This window comes from Strix uralensis, chromosome 5, assembly GCF_047716275.1.
Source record: "Strix uralensis isolate ZFMK-TIS-50842 chromosome 5, bStrUra1, whole genome shotgun sequence".
Lineage (NCBI taxonomy): Eukaryota > Metazoa > Chordata > Aves > Strigiformes > Strigidae > Strix > Strix uralensis.
In genome coordinates, this window is record NC_133976.1 from 34,861,459 (window position 1) to 34,881,065 (window position 19,607).

General features: G+C 39.7%; 1 protein-coding gene across 6 annotated transcripts in view; it reads left to right on the forward strand.

The window, feature by feature from the left end:
- The window catches only part of ANO6 (anoctamin 6), a 79,675-nt gene that overhangs the window by 53,336 nt on the left and 6,732 nt on the right, over positions 1–19,607 (forward strand). For all 6 annotated transcript variants that reach the window (XR_012629189.1, XR_012629190.1, XM_074870425.1 and 3 more), the window contains exons 9-17: positions 322–427; positions 1,678–1,738; positions 5,081–5,226; positions 6,699–6,776; positions 8,307–8,532; positions 9,407–9,576; positions 10,150–10,247; positions 13,034–13,164; positions 13,966–14,171. Coding sequence is in view for 4 of the 6 variants with exons in the window: in XM_074870425.1 (XP_074726526.1) it covers positions 322–427; positions 1,678–1,738; positions 5,081–5,226; positions 6,699–6,776; positions 8,307–8,532; positions 9,407–9,576; positions 10,150–10,247; positions 13,034–13,164; positions 13,966–14,171 (1,222 nt within the window). In the remaining 2 variants the exon portion in view is untranslated. The remainder of the gene's footprint in view (positions 1–321; positions 428–1,677; positions 1,739–5,080; positions 5,227–6,698; positions 6,777–8,306; positions 8,533–9,406; positions 9,577–10,149; positions 10,248–13,033; positions 13,165–13,965; positions 14,172–19,607) is intronic.

The window sequence follows — 19,607 nt, forward strand, 5'->3', positions numbered from 1 at the left end:
ATGATAGCACGTGTGAGCATGCAAGTGTGAGTTTCCTATTGAAGGGTATGAGATCTTTGACGATCTTTTTAATATGAGCAGTTTTGAGAATTACCACCACGTACAGGGGATGGAAATTATTTTCCTCCTATGTCATCCATTTTTGAGATGAGGACTAAGAATGGAAATGGGGATGTGTTGCCGGGGTAGTGGGGGGAATTCTTGAGAGCAGATCACTGGTAAATTATTTCTCAGTTCCCTGAGATTATTGCATTGTCCCCATATGCAAAAAAGGACTAAAGAATTTAGTGCTGGTGAGTGACTGACTAGTTTTGTTTTTAGCCAAGAAGTATGTGATCCCAACATAGGAGGTAATATCATAATGTGCCCTCAGTGTGATAAAGTGTGTACCTACTGGAACCTCACCATCACTTGTGAATCGTCCAAGGTAACTACATTTACAGTTTATAGACACACTATTGATCTTTAGTTGCATTCTCTCTAGTACTACATATAAAATGATGTTCCTCCACTAATGTCCTGCAGAATTGCTAGAAATGTGCAAATAGTTGTTCCTTTTGATACAGCAACTGAACTTTGAAAAGTAAAAACAACATTAATTGCTCCAATTTGATCTAAGATGAAAAAAAATGGGTTGTTTTATTTTAGATAGCTGCCAAATATTTGATACAGGACTAAAGTGGGTTTTTAATTAAACACTTTGGTTTCATTTGGGACTACTTCTTTCTTTTTGGGGGAAAAAAAAGATTAAATTACTAAAGTCTTGATTCAGTAGCTCCAAATCAATTTTGCTAAGGAAATGCTTAAAGCATGTCTTGACATTTCCAAGTTCTGCCCCCTCCCTCTCAAAAGAAGTTATCTGGATCCATGCCTTGAATTTGACCCACATTGTCAAGGAGGAGACGGGCACAAGGAGCAGCTGACATTGGCCATGACAGAGGCTGTGACACAGCCATGTCCTCTTAGCCATGACACAGCCAGACAATAGCTGTGAGTTCCTGTCTAGAGGAACCTCGCTTTCTTTCTCCATTACCTTTTCCCACTAGGCTAATGTTAACCTTTTGTCATTCCTTTCCATAGATTCAGTCACTCCCAAAATTGCAGTTTTTCAGCTATTCATCAAAAATATTTTGCTCAGCTTTAATGTGTTGGTTCCGTGCACTTAAAGGGTAAAAGATACAAGAATACAGGGAAAAGGCTATGATGGAAAGAAAAGTCAAATTGTGACCACAGAAGTATCTTATCAGAATGTATTTTTACAAACTGTCTTGATTTGTTGTCGTCCTGCTCATGAGAACCAGATGTGTCCATTGCCTTTTTGTGGTTGTATTAAAAATACATAACTCTATACTGAGTTCCCAGACCAGAAGCACTGTTTTTCCTCTTCCTATGCAACAGATGGAAGGAAGTTTGGTAGCATACCATTTTACTACCCTCTTGCTGCATATTTGGCTTATATTTTTAATTCTGGGCTTTGCATTTATTTTTCTTAATTTAATGGAGGGTGGTGTACATTGACAGAATTTGAGTAAATTCTATCAATAAAGATTGTTTATTAAACTACATAAAAGCTAAAAATCAACATGTTCAGTAAGCAGCTTCTGTTCTGGGTCAGTGTAGAAGAAAAACTATGGTCAATTATATTTTAAGCCTTTTTTTTCTTTTCCATTTTTCCAGAAACTCTGTATATTTGATAGCTTTGGAACACTGGTGTTTGCAGTATTTATGGGAATATGGGGTAAGTCAATTTCAACAACTGCGGTTTGTCATCTAATTTTGGCCAAGCCTCCAGCATCAGCCAAGAAAACATGGATAAATTTGCAGTGACTTCATTTTCTAGCACTCAGAAATTCACCAGTAGGTAGTTCCATAGAAGATACATATATTCACAGGAGCTCTTTTTTAGCATCATAAAAAAATGAAAAATTGTAGAACTTAAAAAGTTGGTCTTCAGTGTCTGTTTTGTTTTGACTTGGAGAAAAGTCCCAGAGAAGTTATTAGAACTGCTTCATGTTCATCCAACAGGAGCCAGCCACATGCTTAAGTATATCTGACAGAGGACCTCTTTTTTTTCCAGAGTTTTGGAGCTGCCTGTGCCTATTAACAGCTGCGTGACTGTGCGAGGCAATTGAAAAATAGTCATTTATTGTATTTCCCAGGAATTTTTTCCTCCTGTCTTTATTTAGGAAACTGATTGTAAAAAGTATAGTAGTTACAAGCACTAGATTTATCTTTTAGCAGAGAAAATGTATCTGAAACCAGGATGTTTCCCATGGGTGAAACCACTTGGTGCTGTATTTAAGGGATTAGGCAAGGTTTCTTTTCCCAGAAACAGTTTTGGTTTTTCATATTAACCACTTTGTTAACTGTTCTTTATTGCACTGTCTTATCCAGAAATTACCAAAGTAAGTTATATGTTAGGTCTATATACAGGGTACTGTAGAGAAAATAACTCATGTAACATTTTGAATTCGTGTGTAGGCTAACAAGAATACATAATTTGCTTTCTTTGTAAAACATCTTGTATTTTTATTATCCTATGATGACCTAAAGTGCTTCAAAATAGCTACTGCTTTAAGAAATATAAGATGAAACATATCATTTTGAAAATAATATTTATTTCAAAATATACACTAAAATCAAAATACCATCAGGAAATTCTCTAAATAAAAGAAAATTAGAAATCTGATACTATTGTAATCTTCTCCTGACATCTGAATAGTTAATTTACTTGCAGTTTTCTTTCTAATTAAAATTGTGTTTCCTGTTTTGAAGAATGGTTCCAAGACTAATAATTACAAAAGTTAAGCTGCATAGTTATAGTGATGTCTGCAGGGTCTATTAGTAGTTTTATCATAAGTCCACTATATAAAGAGGTGAATTGTATTACAGAAATTCCGTCAAAATTGTACTGGATCCAAATGACCCATGGTCCTAGTACAATTCCAGCTGTAATTTTCATCTTGCTCTAATACTTTTGTAGACGTCCTGGTTCAAAACAATTAAAAGAATATTAGATTTTTAGATATATTACTGCATCATTATCATCAATACACTTTTTAATACCTGTGTATTTTTTTTAGTATATTCCCTTCAAAGATCTCAAAGCACGATAAAACAACAGGGAATTTGGCCTCAGGAATTAACCCTCTATACAGTAGAGCTCTAGAGCAGTGCTTCTACCACTTCTCCTGTGATAGCAAGACTAGATTGGCAAAGCTCCTGAAGAAGCAGATTCCGCTTCATTTGCTGCCATCACTGGATCCCGTCCCTGAACAAGATCAGTTAAACAAACAAATATTCTCCAACTGAGGCATTTCTTTTCAGTTCTTGGTGACACAGAATACCTGGGCCATACTGAATGGCAGTGTTGAGGGACGTGTGACAGGGGACACCGCAAGGTGGAATTAGCACTTGGATCTCCTGATTCTGAAACTTCATTTGTTTCCACGGTTAAAAAATAATGCTGGTTCAAAATAAAAGGAAAATGTCAAATCCAGAAGCAGCTCCTTCCCTGTTCTGAAAGACACAACTTGGCTGCTGGTTTATTTTAGCTAGTAGAAATTTTCTTTGTATTGGGGCTGAGAGAGCTGTCCCCATGTTATGTGCCCTTCTTTTGCTATTAGCACAGAGGCAATCACAGCAGGAGGCCCTGCACTTCTGGACTCCCCATCAGCAACTGGATTTGCAGCTGGAGTAGCCTGTGTAGCCTGTAGCTTCCTGTGATTTGGGTTGGGCAGCAGTTCGAGGTTCATGGAAGACTAATCTCCTTGCTCTTCAAGAGAAGGCAGATGTGATCATCTGGCCGACTTGCCTTTGTGCTTCTAAGTGTGAAGTAGAGGAGAAGTCCTGGTGAAAGAGGCCCCTGGATAATCAGGGGAGGAGGGTTTCCTGGGATTTTGCCTGTGTGCAGATGCCAAGGTCATCTCACAGCCCAGCCTATGAAGTTTTCTGGGTTTTAAATGCTTTGGTTTGAGGTTTATTGACCACACCTGATTTTGGAAATAACCTTTAATATTTGAACTTATAACTGCATGCCACTGATGTTTCATCATTCAGAATGAGGGGCCAAACTAATAAAAACCCCCACATTTTGAGAGTTAATTACTCCCAGACAATGGAAGTAATGAGGAGTGCAGTGATGGGATACTAACTCCTCCTGGAGGTCGTACTGCAGAGCCACACCACTCATTTAATCTGAGGATGCACTGTCTTCAGTAATAAAGCATCTGGGTGTACTGGGCAGCATGGTACTGACACCCATCATCCTGAGCTCCTCCCAGCTTTCTCAGCTGGATCCACCATTGCCTCTTCTGACAGATCTACCTGCATAATGTCTCAGGACAAGGTAATGAATTTGGCTGGATTCATGTCTAGCCAGTAACACTTAGGCATCTCTGTACCTGCTACCCCACTGCTTCCAGTTGTAAGAACCCAGTCTAGGGAAACTGCTGGCCCAGCCCAGAGTTTCCAAGATCCATACCATGCAAAAAGAGCTGCAGCCCCTTCAGGTTTGTGCTAGCAGAGGAGGAAAGACAGATGTGTTCAAGCAGCTTTACCTGAACCATCATTGCTTCTTGTAGTCTGCAAACTGTTAATTTATCCACACAAAAATTGCAGACTGAATAAATGAGGTTTTCCCTGTGGCAATTCTTGGCATACTGACTTTTTCTTTTCTAGAAGTCCTGCACTCTCTAGCATTTTGTCTTTACCTATCCAACCAGCTTGCTTTCTTACACATCCTATGATAAACTTTTTCAAAAGCAGTCTATAATATGAAATCCAAAGTGCTCATATTCTAGCCTTAGGCAGAAAGCAAATAAATATATATACATTCTTTAACATGTGCTTACACCACCATTTACCTCAGGTTTCTCTTATTAAAGTACCTATGTATCCAAAGCAATAATTGCATAAAGGAGTAGATCCAGTTATTTTCACCATTACATTAGCCAATAAGGTTTTTATTCCATGTCTGTGGAAATCTATATGGAACACTGAGCCACGTGTTATAACCCAGGGGGTCAAGCAGTGTCCAATACTCACATGGTATTGCTCATTTTGTCTATCTTCTGGATAGTTACTTTGTTTTTGGAGTTTTGGAAGCGACGGCAGGCTGAACTGGAGTATGAATGGGACACAGTTGAGTACTTAGAGCAAGAAGAACAAGTTCGTCCAGAATATGAAGCTCAGTGCACTCATGTAGTAATGAATGAAATTACACAGGTAAGGAATATTTTGATAACTGGTGATGGCTACTGCAATAGACATGTTGTGAGAGGACAATATGAAAATAGTGAATCTAGTCTGGAGTTGTATAAATCAGCAGTGCTTCAAGGAGAATTGATAAACCAGCCTGGAAATAGTGAACTTAGAAAGTACAGATGCGTGGGAGGGAATTTATATCTAACCGTAGGCACCTTGAAGTAGTTGTCTGTTTGAGGAGCTTGCACTGCTAAGGTTCCTGTGTCATAAATAAACAGAAGTAGGCATTGTCCCCAGCTTAGGAGACTAAGTCTACTCTATTAAATCCCCCAAGAAATGATTCAGTGTTGCTGCCAGAGGCCAAGATCACAGAGCATTTGCTATCTCTGCCTAAGAATGCATCAGGAAAAAAGGGTGAAATAGAGGGAAAGATGTTACATTATATATCATGCCAAGACTGTTTTTTTAACCAAAGATGTTTCTGTTTGAAACATGTATAAATAGGTATTGTTGCTAAATGCATGTGGATGCAATTACGATTAATAACAGCAAGCTCACAGGGACAAGGATTATCCTCATTTCGATGAAATAGAATTCATATTTATGAAGATCTTAGTTTAGATCTCTATTTATTATACATTTTGAGTAGCTTTAGCTTCTGTAGCTCACTCCAGCTCAGCTTCACTTTATTATTCTCTGTCAATATATTACTATGGCGTTTATCTGATCATTTGCATTGCTTTCACATTCTGTCCACATTATGCTAATGTTTATTAGAGGGCACTTGAAAAGTTTCAAAATTAACTGCCATAGTTTAAACTATCTAGATAGATCTTCTTTTCATATGTTGTACTACAAAAAAACTGGTTCTGTTTAAAAGCTTATAAACCTGTGCCACCTGTAATGTATGACGTCATAGCTAGAAAGTTCCTTTCAGACAGTTCAAAGAGTGAGGAATATGCTAAAACATAATGATTTTGATTCTCAGAGATCCTATAAAGACTCAGTGAATTTTTCACACCACTATATTGAGGTAGGTATTTTCCTTGGGAAAGCCATCCCATTGTTTCTATGGGATAAATTGAGAAAGACAGAGATCAGGGACCAAAATTTTAGTGCTTACTAATTTTGGCCAATGAGGTTGGAAAGGTAGTGACCTTGGATGCCATGATCAGCCAAGAAGGATGAGTCCATTCAAAAGGACTATGCACCCTGTCGTAGCTGAACTCAGTAAGAGCTGAGGACACCCAGCCTCTATGGAAGTCATTTTTATCTTAGAATTGGCAGGAAAAAGAAGACACCTGCAGTCAGGCAAGACTTTTGAAATTATGAATAAATGTGACTTCCAGGATAACAAAGCAGGAAAGGAAACAAAACGAAGGACTTTTTCCTTTTTTGTGCCCTCAATATCATAAAGGGTTTAATTGGAGCACACCAAAAAATATGAAGAAAATATTTAGTGCATCCTTGATCTTTTTTAAAATCTTTTACAGCAAGAAGAACATGTGCCATACACTGCCTGTGGGAAGTGCATACGAATGACTTTCTGTACAAGTGCAGTCTTCTTCTGGGTAAAGTTCTCCTCTTATTCTTTCACCTCATGAATTCACTTCTCTAGTAAGTGTCTAAAAAAAAATCCTCCTGAACCGAACAGAAGCTAACAATGGAACAGGTTCAGTTGGATTTCCACCTGATGCATAAACCAAGCCCATCAGGTACGGACCCACATGAAGAAGGTAGCTGTAGTCACAGAATACTCATTAGCACACAGTCAATAGAAAATATGTATCAAAATATCCTGCAGCTGTAGCTCACGAGTTATGCTTGCAAATGTGGTCCGTTTTTTTTTTAACTCATTATTTTAAGATAAATGTCTTTGCTTTGGGTGGGGGGGAGAGGGGGAAATAGGGGAAAGGTTTTGGTTTATATGCTCTCCTCACTGCCAGTTTCTATACTACTTGTTCCAGCTGTTTGCTTCAACATCATGTTTCACAGTCCTGGGTCTCTTTCAGGTTTTTCATTTCACTTAACAGAGCAAAGCTGGGTGCTCTCTAATCTTCCAGAGCTGCTGCTTTAATTACAACTAAAACTTGAAAGCAGTCCAGTCATCCATGAAACAATATATAACATGGTGAGCATGCCCAAAGAGGTCGCCTTGAAAAGCTCAGTGGTTCAGCATGCTGCATGTCCTCCTCGCCTATAGCACAAACAGCAACTGAAAAAGACCTCATTCTAGCTGATTCGAGACAGACAAGAGATAAGAGTGGTGGCTGGCAGCCCAGGAGAGCCTCAACGTTAACACGTCTGAAACACAAAGGAAAGAATACTGGCTTACTGTTGGATTTCAATAGGCAGGACTTCAGGTTGAAGGCAAAAGATTTGGTCTGGGTTTGTCATTTGTGTTACTGCACTCTTACTACGTGCAGGGTAGGGGGAGGTAGGTGGTTCCATGGCAATTTGCAGAGATAGCGAAAAAAAGATTCACAGCTCTATGGACCTCAATCTGAATAATAGCTAGAGAACTAGCAAGAAATAAAAGCAGGAGGAGAAACAGAAAGAGAGGAGATAGCAAGCAAGATGGGGTACATGGATCATTATTACAACTCTTGCAGATTACATGACTTGGTTTAAAATTTGTCTATTCCTTTGAGGGGTCTGTAGTCTATAATATTATAATGTGAAAGAGAAGGTACAGCCCCCTCCATAATCATTGCAGGCTTGCTAGTACATTTGCCATCCTGACAATTGCCCAATGTCAAAAGAGGGAGATTTCTTCCATCACATGCCTCAAGGCGTAAGATTTGATTATGCATCTCATTATATTCTCTCGCATCTGTACAAACTTTGTTATTAGTCATAAATCAGACCATCTCTTTTCTTTCCTGAAGATTGACTATGCTGCATGAAAAAAACATTTCTTTTATGGATTCTAAATTTATTGCCTTCTATCTTATTTGAGCATCCTCTTGCACTCATCTTATGTGATGGAATGACAGGCACACAATAGGTTTCCTTTTGCCTATTGTAGAAAGTATTTCAAACTCACTTTTTCCCAAAGCCAGTGGTTCAATATTAACATCTTTCTTGTGTTCCCTTGGCAGATTCTTTTGATTATTGCTTCAGTTATTGGAATCATTGTCTACAGACTCTCGGTTTTCCTGGTGTTTTCTTCAACGTTGTCACAGCACATTAATGGAACGGAGGCAATCCGCAAGTACCTGACTCCGCAGACAGCCACTTCAGTAACTGCTTCGTTCATCAGCTTTATAGTCATTATGGTTCTCAACATCGTCTATGAAAAAGTGGCAATCCTGATTACTGACTTTGGTATGCTGCTGCTGTACCTCAGATAGAAACTTGGGGTGAAATAGCAAGAAAAAATAGCATTTATATGTATAATAAGAATTCCAATAAATGAACACCTGTACCACATATTTCAGAATTTTCCCACCAAATCACACAATACCACCTAGAAATTTTCAAATACAGATTTTCTCAATATCAAAAGAATATGATATTCAGCTCTTTGACTGAAAACTCCTTGTATAACCAGCATGAAAGATCAATTGTTTACAGTTTTGTGCTTGTGAAACAGACAAAGCAAAGAAAATTACTATAATAACCAAGCTTTATGAAAACAGATCAGTAACGCATAACACATTCAATTACATTAGCTTTTGTTTATGGGGAAAATAGCTATTTTCTTGTAAATAAATGAAATAAGGTCACTGTTCCAAAGCTAGATACTATTCCCATGTTATTAAATAGATAAACAGTCACAAATATTATTATTCTTTATATCCAGGCCATCAACATTAAAGTAGCTATTTTACTTTAGATGTGTGAAATAGTGCGGTGTTTTAATATAGTTTCATTTAATACTGTTTCATCAGTTCATAGTGTTACATTTGCATCTTTCCTGAGTGTGTTAGATTTGGGTGCTTTTTTTTCCCTGAGTTATCAGAATTTTTGCATGTTCTTTTTCTTTATTGTCAGGGAACAAGTTATTTCCTTTTTAAAACCCATATAGTTTTAGAATTAGCATAGTGGTTACAGTATACACGGGGATTTTGTGCAAACTAATTTATAACACTCTCAGTCATATTGAAGAATACAGGGCATACACATACTTTGCAAGCTGAGGCTCTAAAGCAACTTGTAGGTTGGCTTTTTAAAAATTATTTATTTATTTTAATTGCAGAGCTTCCAAGGACACAGACTGATTATGAAAACAGTCTAACCACAAAGATGTTCTTGTTCCAGTTTGTCAACTACTATTCTTCATGCTTCTACATAGCCTTCTTTAAGGGGAAATTTGTAGGTCACCCTGGAAATCCAGTGTATTGGCTAGGAAAGTATCGCAATGAAGAGGTAAGAATGTACGATAGTGTTTGTTTTTAAACATCAGGAGCCATTAGTCCAAGTATTCTGCTGCAGTTAGGAGTATATAACATAGTTGTACATACTTAACATGAAGGTTCAAAAAGTGACTGTCTCCCAAGCCAATTGCCTCTTTAGTAACCCCTAACATACAACAATATGACATGAGACCAGTTGGGCTTAGAAATGTATTGTGTGTACCCAGACAAGCTTCTTTTCCCATGGTCCAACAATCTGTGAATCGGCACATGGGAAGGGGAGAACATCGGTAGAAGCATTCCTGTTCTGCTGGGTGACCCTCACCTGGTGACAGCACAGTACAGAGCTGCATGACTTCGCCTGGTATTTCACTCTTTCATTAGTGTCCTGTCAACCCATCATACGTGACCATACGTGGCCTGGAATTGGCTTTTGCGTACCTCGTTGGAAAGGTTTGCCTAAATAGTCTTCTTGTATTGCTTTAAGAAATGTTATCATAATAAACCAAGTATGCAGCATTTTAAATGCTTCAGCCTGAAAAATTATCCAACTTCCGAAATTTGTCATGTCTCTCCCAACATTCAGTGTGATCCAGGAGGATGTCTCCTTGAACTCACAACTCAGCTTGCTATCATAGTAGGAGGTAAAGCAATCTGGAACAACATTCAAGAAGTGCTGCTTCCGTAAGTTCAAACTATTAAGTAATCTGCTCGTTCACATTTGAAAGATACTGCTTTTGCTTGATGCATTCAGGCATTTGGTCACTAAATTTGATAGGCACATATTGTATTCTAAAAGAATAAAACTAGTCTTTTGCGGCCTTTTTAGACAGTTTGGATATTTTCAGTCTGGTAGCTCTGAGCTCCTGTCTCTGTCGTTCAGACTGATTTAGTTCTAATCAGAAATGCTTCCTTCCTCTGTAAATCAGACTCAACATGTTTCAGGTTGGATATTTAAAACTGAGGCAATAGAAGCTCTGAAAATATTAAACTAAATACTGTTGCTTAATATTGAGTGGAATGATTTGTTGTTTTACATTGGGCTTTTAAAAGTCATGCATGAGTTACTAATTTAACTCATTTAGTTTTACTGTCATATTTAGCATTCATAGTGCCTATACATTCTCTTCCAGCGGAGCAAACCTCTAGAAAGTCATGTTTTAATGTGAACAATAAGCAAAGTGCTAACCACGAATGCCCTCCATTTAATTTGGATTAAGATACTATCCAGGACTCTGTTCCTTGTCCCAGGACTTGTTCTTTATTTTATGCCGATCGGTGGCTGTTCTGTTGCTTGGAGTGTACAGAACTCCCAATTTGCTCATTCCCTCCTAAATGCCATAAGCACTAGCCAACAGCATTGTATTCCCTCTGACTGTGGTTCTTCCAAGCCCACAAATTGTGCTCTTTTGCTACACAGTGACACCACTTCAAATTGTGTCATAAATACTGTGTAGGGTTGAGGCTAGGATGCTCTGCTGAGATGGTTCCTCCAGGATCCAGTGATCCGTACATGCTGCTGATTGCAGGATGGACCTGTAGACCCATCCTTCTTTTCAATGTCTTCTTTTACTGGGTAAGCGTCCCTAGGCTGAGCATGCCTGCAGATGTCAGCTCCAGCCTTAGACAACTGACTCCCCCTTCTATGTACAGGAAATATATTCATCTGACCAGAATTTTTAATTCACTTCCCAGGGTGACAAGTAACATTTAGGTGTTGAAATGCCAAGTATCACTTCTGGATATGGTTCTTAACTGCCCTCCCATTCTGCATCTCTGCAAGTATAAAGAAAATCATTTTGGGTTTTTTCTCTGTGATAGACATTCACCCCCATTTGCCTTTTTTTGAATATGGTTCTTTGACTGATGAAAATGACTACAGCCAATTCATCAGTTTTCTCAAATTCTCATGCAAGCCTTTCAGATGAGAAGATCAGCCTCACCTCAATCCCTGGGAAGGTGAAGGAGCAGCTAATCCTGGAAACCATTTCCAGGCACATGAAGGACAAAAAAGTCATCAGGAGTAGTCAGCATGGGGAAGTCTAGAGAAGCTATTGAAGTATGGGCTGGATGAGCAGACAGTGGGGTGGACTGAAAACCAGCTGAATGGCCAGGCCCAGAGGGTGCTGATCAGTGGCATGAAGTCTACTTGGAGGCCAGTCACTAGCGGTGTACCTCAGAGATCACTACTGGGTCCCGTCCTGTTTAATATCATCATTAATGATCTGTTTGTGGGGACAGAGTGCACCCTCAGCAAGTTCGCAGATGACACCAAACTGATAAGTCAGAGGGTTATACTACCACCCAGAGGGACTTCGACAGGCTGGAGAAATGGGCTGACAAGAACCTCATGGAATTCAACAAGGGAAATTGCAAAGTGCTGCACCTGGGGAAGAACAACTCCATGCACCAGTATTGCTGGGGGCCACCCAGCTGGAAAGCAGCTTGGAAGAAAAGGAACTGGGGGTCCTGGTGAACACCAAGTTGAACTTGATCCAGCAATGTGCTGTTATGGCAAAGAAGGCTAATGGTCTCTTCAGCTGCATTAGGAGGAATGTTGCCAGCAGGTTGAGGGATGTGATTCTTCCCCTCTACTCAGCACTGGGGAGGCCACACCTGGAGTACTGTATCTAGTCCTGGGCCCCCCAGTACAAGAGAGATATGGACATACTGCAGAAAGTCCAGCAAAGTGCCACAAAGATGATTAAGGGACTGGAGCACTTCACATATGAGCAGAGGCTGAGAGAGCTGGGACTGTTCAGCCTGGAGAAGAGAAGGCTAAGGGGGATCTTATCAATATGTACAGATACCTGAAGGGCACAAGTAAAGGAGAGAGACAGACTAATCTGAGTGACTAATGCCCTGTGCCAGGACCAGAGGCAATGGGCACAAACTTAAGCACAGGACATTTCCTCTGAACAAAAGAAAACACCTTTTTACTGTGAGGGTGACCAAGCACTGGCACAGATTGCCCAGAGAGGTTGTGGGGTCTCCATCCTTGGAGATATTGAAAAGCCATCTGAACATGGTCCTGGGCAGCTGGCTCTAGGTGGCCCTGCCTGTGCAAGGAGGGGTTGGGTCAGATGACCTCCAGAGGTGCCTTCCAACCTCAACCATTCTATTGATTTTGTGATCAGAAGGAATTAATCTGTCTAACCATAGGCTTACATTTAACTCAATTTTTTGTTACCTTGAATTTTATGTGGTCGTTCACCTGTACAACGTATGTATAAATCACTATGGTTCTGATACATTGCCATTTTACACTCTTATTTATGATTGTAAATAACTGCTTTCAGGGTAGGGCAACAGAAGATTATACTCATGTTTGAAGGAATTTTTCAGTAATTCAAGAATAACTAAATCCACTTTTCAAAGCTGTAACAGCACAAATGTCAATTTTTTTCCATTTACTGAACATTTTAGGTTATTTTACCAATCTTAGTGGTCTTTTTCTCCCTGGCTGATAGTTGGGTTAAGAATCTAATCGGAAGATACTGTGCAGCTGCTAGATCAGAAAAAGTTGTTCCACGCTGGGAACAGGACTACCACCTGCAGCCCATTGGAAAACTTGGACTGTTTTATGAGTATCTTGAAATGGGTAAGTAGCAGTTTAGTTTGGATTCACTACCAGTGCTGGATACAAGCATGCTCTAAAGAAAATCTTCAAACAATTGATGTGTAATAAGTGTATAGACAGAGGAGACATTAATGTTTTCCAAGACAAGTTTTGATGAACCCTTACAGATAACTTTGCAAGTTTTTATTAAGCAGCTAAGCCTTAATCAAATTTATAACTAGGAAAGAGCACGTGATTGTACAAGGAGGAGTACTGCTGCTTCTTTGACCCATCCTCTGAGAAATGCGTCCAGAAGGCAGGCCACTGCCATGTTCTGGTGTTGCACAGCAGAGCCCTGTGTCAGACTGCTCTGCCAGGGGTCTGTAGTCATCAGGTCTTGTTGCTGTCTCTTGGGAGCTGGCAGATCTCTGGTTTGGTGCCACCATCCATTCTGTCACAGCATTGCCAGCGTACTTGTCACAGCACCTGAACACTAGTAAGACAATTGTTTGCTCAGGCTTTCCAGCACATCACTGAGACAGATAATCATTAGATTTCCAGGTCTTCATGATGAGGACATAAGAAAGAAATGGATGTTTAAATACCCAGAATAGTTCTTCTTGGTGTATTGTGACTTGTAGCATTTTCCTGTCCCCTTCACCTAGCAGGTTTTTTCAGTACTGTTGTGCTCCTGTCTTGTCATACAGAAGGTTTGCTAGGAACTCAGCTACCCTTCTTTGTCTTCCTCTCCCACAGTTGGAGTATATAAAGTATACATGCTCATGCATGCTTTCTTCAGTAAGTGAAAGCCTCATTGATGTATGTAACCTCTCCCTTTGGCAGTTATACAGTTTGGCTTTGTCACTCTGTTTGTGGCGTCATTCCCCCTGGCTCCTCTCTTGGCTCTTATTAACAACATGTTGGAAATCCGGTTGGATGCGTGGAAGCTGACGACCCAGTTCAGGCGCATGGTTCCACAGAAGGCACAAGACATTGGTGCCTGGCAGCCCATCATGCAAGGCATAGCCATTCTGGCAGTGGTCACCAATGTAAGTACAGTGCCAACAACTGCAAAAGGTAATATGCCTTCTTCACTGCAGGTGTTACATCCAAATGTGGGAATGCCACGTGTGGCAATGTAGGCACTTAAATGATCCTAAATGAATTACGACCATCAGTCCCTTAAGACTTCAGCCCCTGTGAAATAGGCTCTCAGTTACTTTCCAGATGTTTTGGAAACAGAATATGGCTACTGTCTGAAATATTATATCTAAAGAAAAATTTTATTTAGAGTTGCTAGAGTCTTCAGAAAAATCTGTTACATATGAAGACTATAGCTCATCTTTCCTAAAATGATAGCACATAGTACAGAGATCTTTCTGGACAGTCTACAGCTAACGCATGAATTTTGAAAAAAATAGGTTGCAGTTTAGCTAAGTTATAACTGATTGTTGTTTCTAATTGTTACAATTCTTACGGTCCATGCCTTTATATGTGAATTCGGCTTTAAGCAATCTTGCACTTAAAACAGGAATTCGGCTTCTTTTTTTATGTACTTGAAAATACAATGTGTGATCAAAATTGCAGCACTTACCTTTAGAGATCAAAATTAATTTTCTGAGAAATTGCAAATTAATCTAGTTTTCAGTTGGATTTAAAAATCATTTTAAAAGAGTTTCTTTAAAATATTTAGAATTTTTTTTTCCTGATGAATATACTCCTAACAGTTAAATTCAGACCTTTCAAATTTCCCATATCGTTAATTCACCAATACCTTATACATAGGCTTAATTGTGGGGAGAAAAATAACCTATTGGACGTTACCACTGTGAATTATTTGATTGCTTATTCTTAAATGGTAGCTAATATGTATTATCTTTCAAAAAATTCTCACTGCTGACCTTTCTTAAAAGAGCAGTGACCACTGGTTTGCTCTGCAGGAACAATAACACCACAGACTGTCCATGGTTAATAGCCTTTTTCAACAAGGTCATAATTTTCTACTGTTATTGGTGAGATCAGGGATCCCTTCTGACACACTGAAAGATAGTCACTTTCTCCAGGACCTCGTCCTTGTAATAACAGTACCTTATTGCCCTCAGTAGGAGTTTCTGGAGAAAACAGTTGAGTTTGAAGACAAGAGTTCATCTTAGCCCAAGCTTTCACAGGAGGTTCTGCCTGTTTGGAGAATGGTGGACTTAGGGTAAGAGGAGAGGGGCGGAGCTGAACACTCTACTATAGATACTAACTCGATAGTTAGGGGACTTACTTCAAGTGAAAGAGCAATTCAAATTTAAATATGGACATGAACTTACATTTCATTATCTCAAGCACCTTCTATAGTCATTAGGTGCTTGGCTGGTCTGGGCTTTCAACCCCAGGGGTTCTGCTTTACAGAAATAATATAGGGATAGTATGTGCACCTTCTTCTCCCACACCCAGATGAGTGTCTCTGCATATTCCTCTCTCTTTTTTCCCCCCACTTTAAGAAGTCTCTGTTTTTCCCCTGGAAGGATGAGGCTGTTTTTGAAGAATGGATAGATGAACTTCCATGACCTGACTACCTATTGGGTTATCATCTTCTCAGTAGCTTGGTTTTGTTATTTTGAGGGCTGGGGGTGGTACCGTATAGAAATAGGAGCACAGGGTGGATTTCAGCGATCAGGAAAATCTTATGTCAGCCTTAGCTACCAGATGTATTTTCAGGTATTTGAAGGTCTCCCAAGATGGCCATTATTCTTGTTTGGAACTTTATTTTGCACTATAGCAATTCAACAGGTATGGTAAACATAACTAGGATGTAAAGAGGAGACTCAGGATGACATAAAGGCAGAGAATTAAGCACAGAGAAATGTCAGAAGAAAAAGAGAACTCAAGGATGGAAAATTTACAAGAGAATCTGGGAGACAGACAACAAGCTCAAGCATGTGCTCCATCTGTTTTGCACTGCTCTGCTGAGGCAAGGCAAACATAAATCCAGCTGTTCCATAGGCATGTGAACATCCAAGGCCTACTAGTAAATCTGGTGTTAGAATTTTAAAAAAAAAAAAAAAAAAAAAAAGCAACTTCGGTAACACATGTTCAGACTGTTAGAAATATCAGGTGGCACCAGAGATGCTTTGGGGCTCTTGTGGTTTAGTGCTTGTGCAAAAAATTGTTAATGATAACTCTCATAGCAAATGATGCAAATCCCATCAGATAATGCAAATTCACAGATGAAGCATAGCTTCATCTAGCATAGCTAGGAGTAGAGGCAACATTATTGGTGCATTAATATCCTCTTTTGAACGATGCTGCTAGAAAACTTATAAAATAAAAGGTAAAAAAGTTTCTGGTGTCCTGGAAGAAAACCACGTTATGCTATTGGATAAGCTGTCTTTCCTAGTCAATCCAGCTGGATCTTGTAATACCACTATGAAATAAAAAGTTGGATAGACATCTTAAGATTACTTTAAAATATTGTTGCAAGTACCTTAGTCATAGTCCTTACGATTATCAGGGCAGAGTTAAAGTGGCTTTGGTGACCTTGCAGTGACTCAGACATGTGTAGGCTTATGTTAGGAATGTATTCATGCCCTGCTTTCTGCAGAAAAATGACCCAGCAATAGGTGTCTGTCACTACTCAGTCACAGCCCATCTGAGGCTAATCTGAGCTTTGCAAATTTTTTCACTCCAAATTCCTCCTTACATGCTACACACCTCAAGGCATCACTGAAAACATGGAGTCCTCGATGTGCAAAACTATATTTACAGCTTGGTTTTACTCTCTGTCCTCCTTGACAGGCACTGTCAATAATCCTGATGTTCATGTGACTATTAACTGCAGGCATGTTTCTTTTAGAGTCACTCTTTTGGAGGTCTCACATGCTAGATACAGTTAATGTCAGTGTGAATGCAGTGCATTTGCCACTGACATCAGTGGGGCTACTAGTGTGCAAGGGGCACAGCACCAGAGACTGTCGGGTTCAGAAGGCCCTGCTGCAGGTGTTGTAAGGACCTCAAAGAGATCAGTATTTCTTGCTATAAAGCCATGTACCAGAGCAAATGCTAAAAGCAGTTTTCTTCCTTTAAGTATGTTTTTTCTTGTTTGACATCCAAGATCTAGTGTAGGTCATCAGTCTTTCCTTTACCATCCCTGCCTTGATTTTTCCTTAGTATGCAGAAACTGTTTCTTCTCTTCTATGTGACCTATTACAGCTGATTAGACTTGGGTAGTATATCATCTTCTCCTTCATGCATTACGTTTGTAACATCTGCTAGTAACTTGCAAGCAACTTTTGCACAAAACTATCAGTTTTGAGACTTGCTGCTCAGGCACTGGACTTGCTATTGTATGATACCAAAGCATCTGTTGTTGATTTGAAGACTTATTTTAATTAGTTATGGTATAAATGGAACACTGTGTGCAGTAGAGCTTGGGAAGTAGAGAATGTGCTATTTGTTTGTAGTTCTCTGGTGCAATACTCTGAAATGCAGCCCATAATTCAGGGGGAAAAAAAGTTTTTCCTTTGAAAGGACACCGTAGGATTAGCTTTCATATTTCTGTCCTTGCAGCTCTCTGGAGCACATCTGGAGATCATTCTGAGAGAGGGAGGAGAGTGAGACAGGGTTCAAATTTAGCATGATGAGAGACCTGGGGCCTTGCAAAAATATTCAGTAAGAGCAAATATTAAATTGTGTAAATACCATATTTCAGTATCTTTCTGAATAAAAAATAAAGCAGCAGCATCAAACTCATTTGGTCCAAAGGGAGAAGGGATTTTTTTGCCTTACTGTTCAGTTGCCATTAGTTCATTGATGGTCTAATTGAATGAGCTAATGAACAGAAAGAAATTTTATTTAACTAAAACTTTCTATGCTTGTACTTCACTTAAAAACAGAGTAATTTAGGTGTGAGGTTGTCTCCCTGCAACTGCAAGGCATGATAATATATATATTTCTTGTCAGCCAGAAACACCTACTCTGCATGTAAATATAAACAACACATAATTTTCACTTCATTTCACGCTGGCATGTAATGCTTAAAAACAGTTTTTAAAAGCACATGCCAACTACATTTGATTTAAGCCAGAGTACAGTACAAAACAAAAAAAAATCTTATCCTTGAAGATTTTAAATTAATCTGTTTTAGTCTTAGGATGCCTTCCTTTCTTATCAGTCAAATTAACTTTCTCTCAACTGAACTCAACTGTAACAATATTCTGCAGAATCAAATATAGATCTTGGACCCTGGTCTCAAAAGTATCGTTTCTGCAACTTTGTCTTAACTAGAGTTTAGCTTCTCAGATACTTCAAAGTAAGCCAGCTCAAAAGGTAAGACATTAGGATAGTGTTCATCATTTGGCAGTGATGCTACTTGAGGCCGGGTGGGTCTTGCAACCTTTTCAACTTCCTGCCCTTTCAACTCCCTTTTCAACTCCCTGCCCTTTCCCTTCCCAGTCTTTTCCCCATGTTGCTGTTTCTCGTGTTGTGCTGGCACCAGCACTTTGGCAAACACACAATGAACCAGATCAGGGAATGGATCCAGTGGGGGTTCCCAGCCAGATCAGCGCCACGATCTGATCTGCTGCCCAGCTGCAGGAACACCTGAGCCAGCACAGGGCAGCAGTGAACTGCTAGGGGCAGAGGCAGGAGAGACGGTAGATGTTTTAGCTAGCACTGCCACCAAAGCATTGTCTGAGGAACTGTAGAAGAGGTGTTCTTCACCCTTTCTACTCTCTCCCCTTCCCTTTTTTCTACAACTGTTACAAATACCTCCTCAGGTTGGGGCTGTCTTGCTGGGAACGCTGCACGAAGGTGGAAAATTTTTGCCCCATCTCATGAAAGTAAAGAAATACAGACTACATGGATCACAGACTGGCATGAAGGAGAATAATATTAACCAGCTCTTATTCTCCTTTGTTACACATTGCTGCTTAACTTTGCCCCGTCCTCTGTCCCACACCTTTCTTATGGCTTTTTTCCACCCCTTTTATACATTTTTGCCTAAACTTTCTTCCCCCTGATCCCATTAGATTCCTACTTCATACCTTTCTCCTCAGTGTCTCTGCCTGGTTCTTTCCATCCATGCTGTCAAGCAGTTTTTACCCTGCTGTGGGACAAAAGGCTGCTCTTTCAGCCCTGGACTGCAGCTCATCACTCCTTCCTAGGTGCTGGGCACCAGAGGCACCTGTTGTCATGAGCTGGCCAGGCAGCCTCTTGCTTAGGCACTCAGCTCCAGATCTTGCCAGTGGAAAGCCTTCCTCACAGGGAACCTTTGAATTTGCAATAGCAGAGGAGGAAATTGTATTAAACATAGTTAACCTGTCCTCCAGAATAGGATGTTTTGGGAAGTTCATGAGTTTAGCAAAGAACCACAACAAACCCACAGATCCAATTTCCTACCCAGTTTGTGACTATCTGACTGAGTAGGACAGGGACTCTCTTGGGAGCAAGATAAAAACAAATGGTCATGTCATATGAAAAAGAGCTGCTACTAAAAAAAT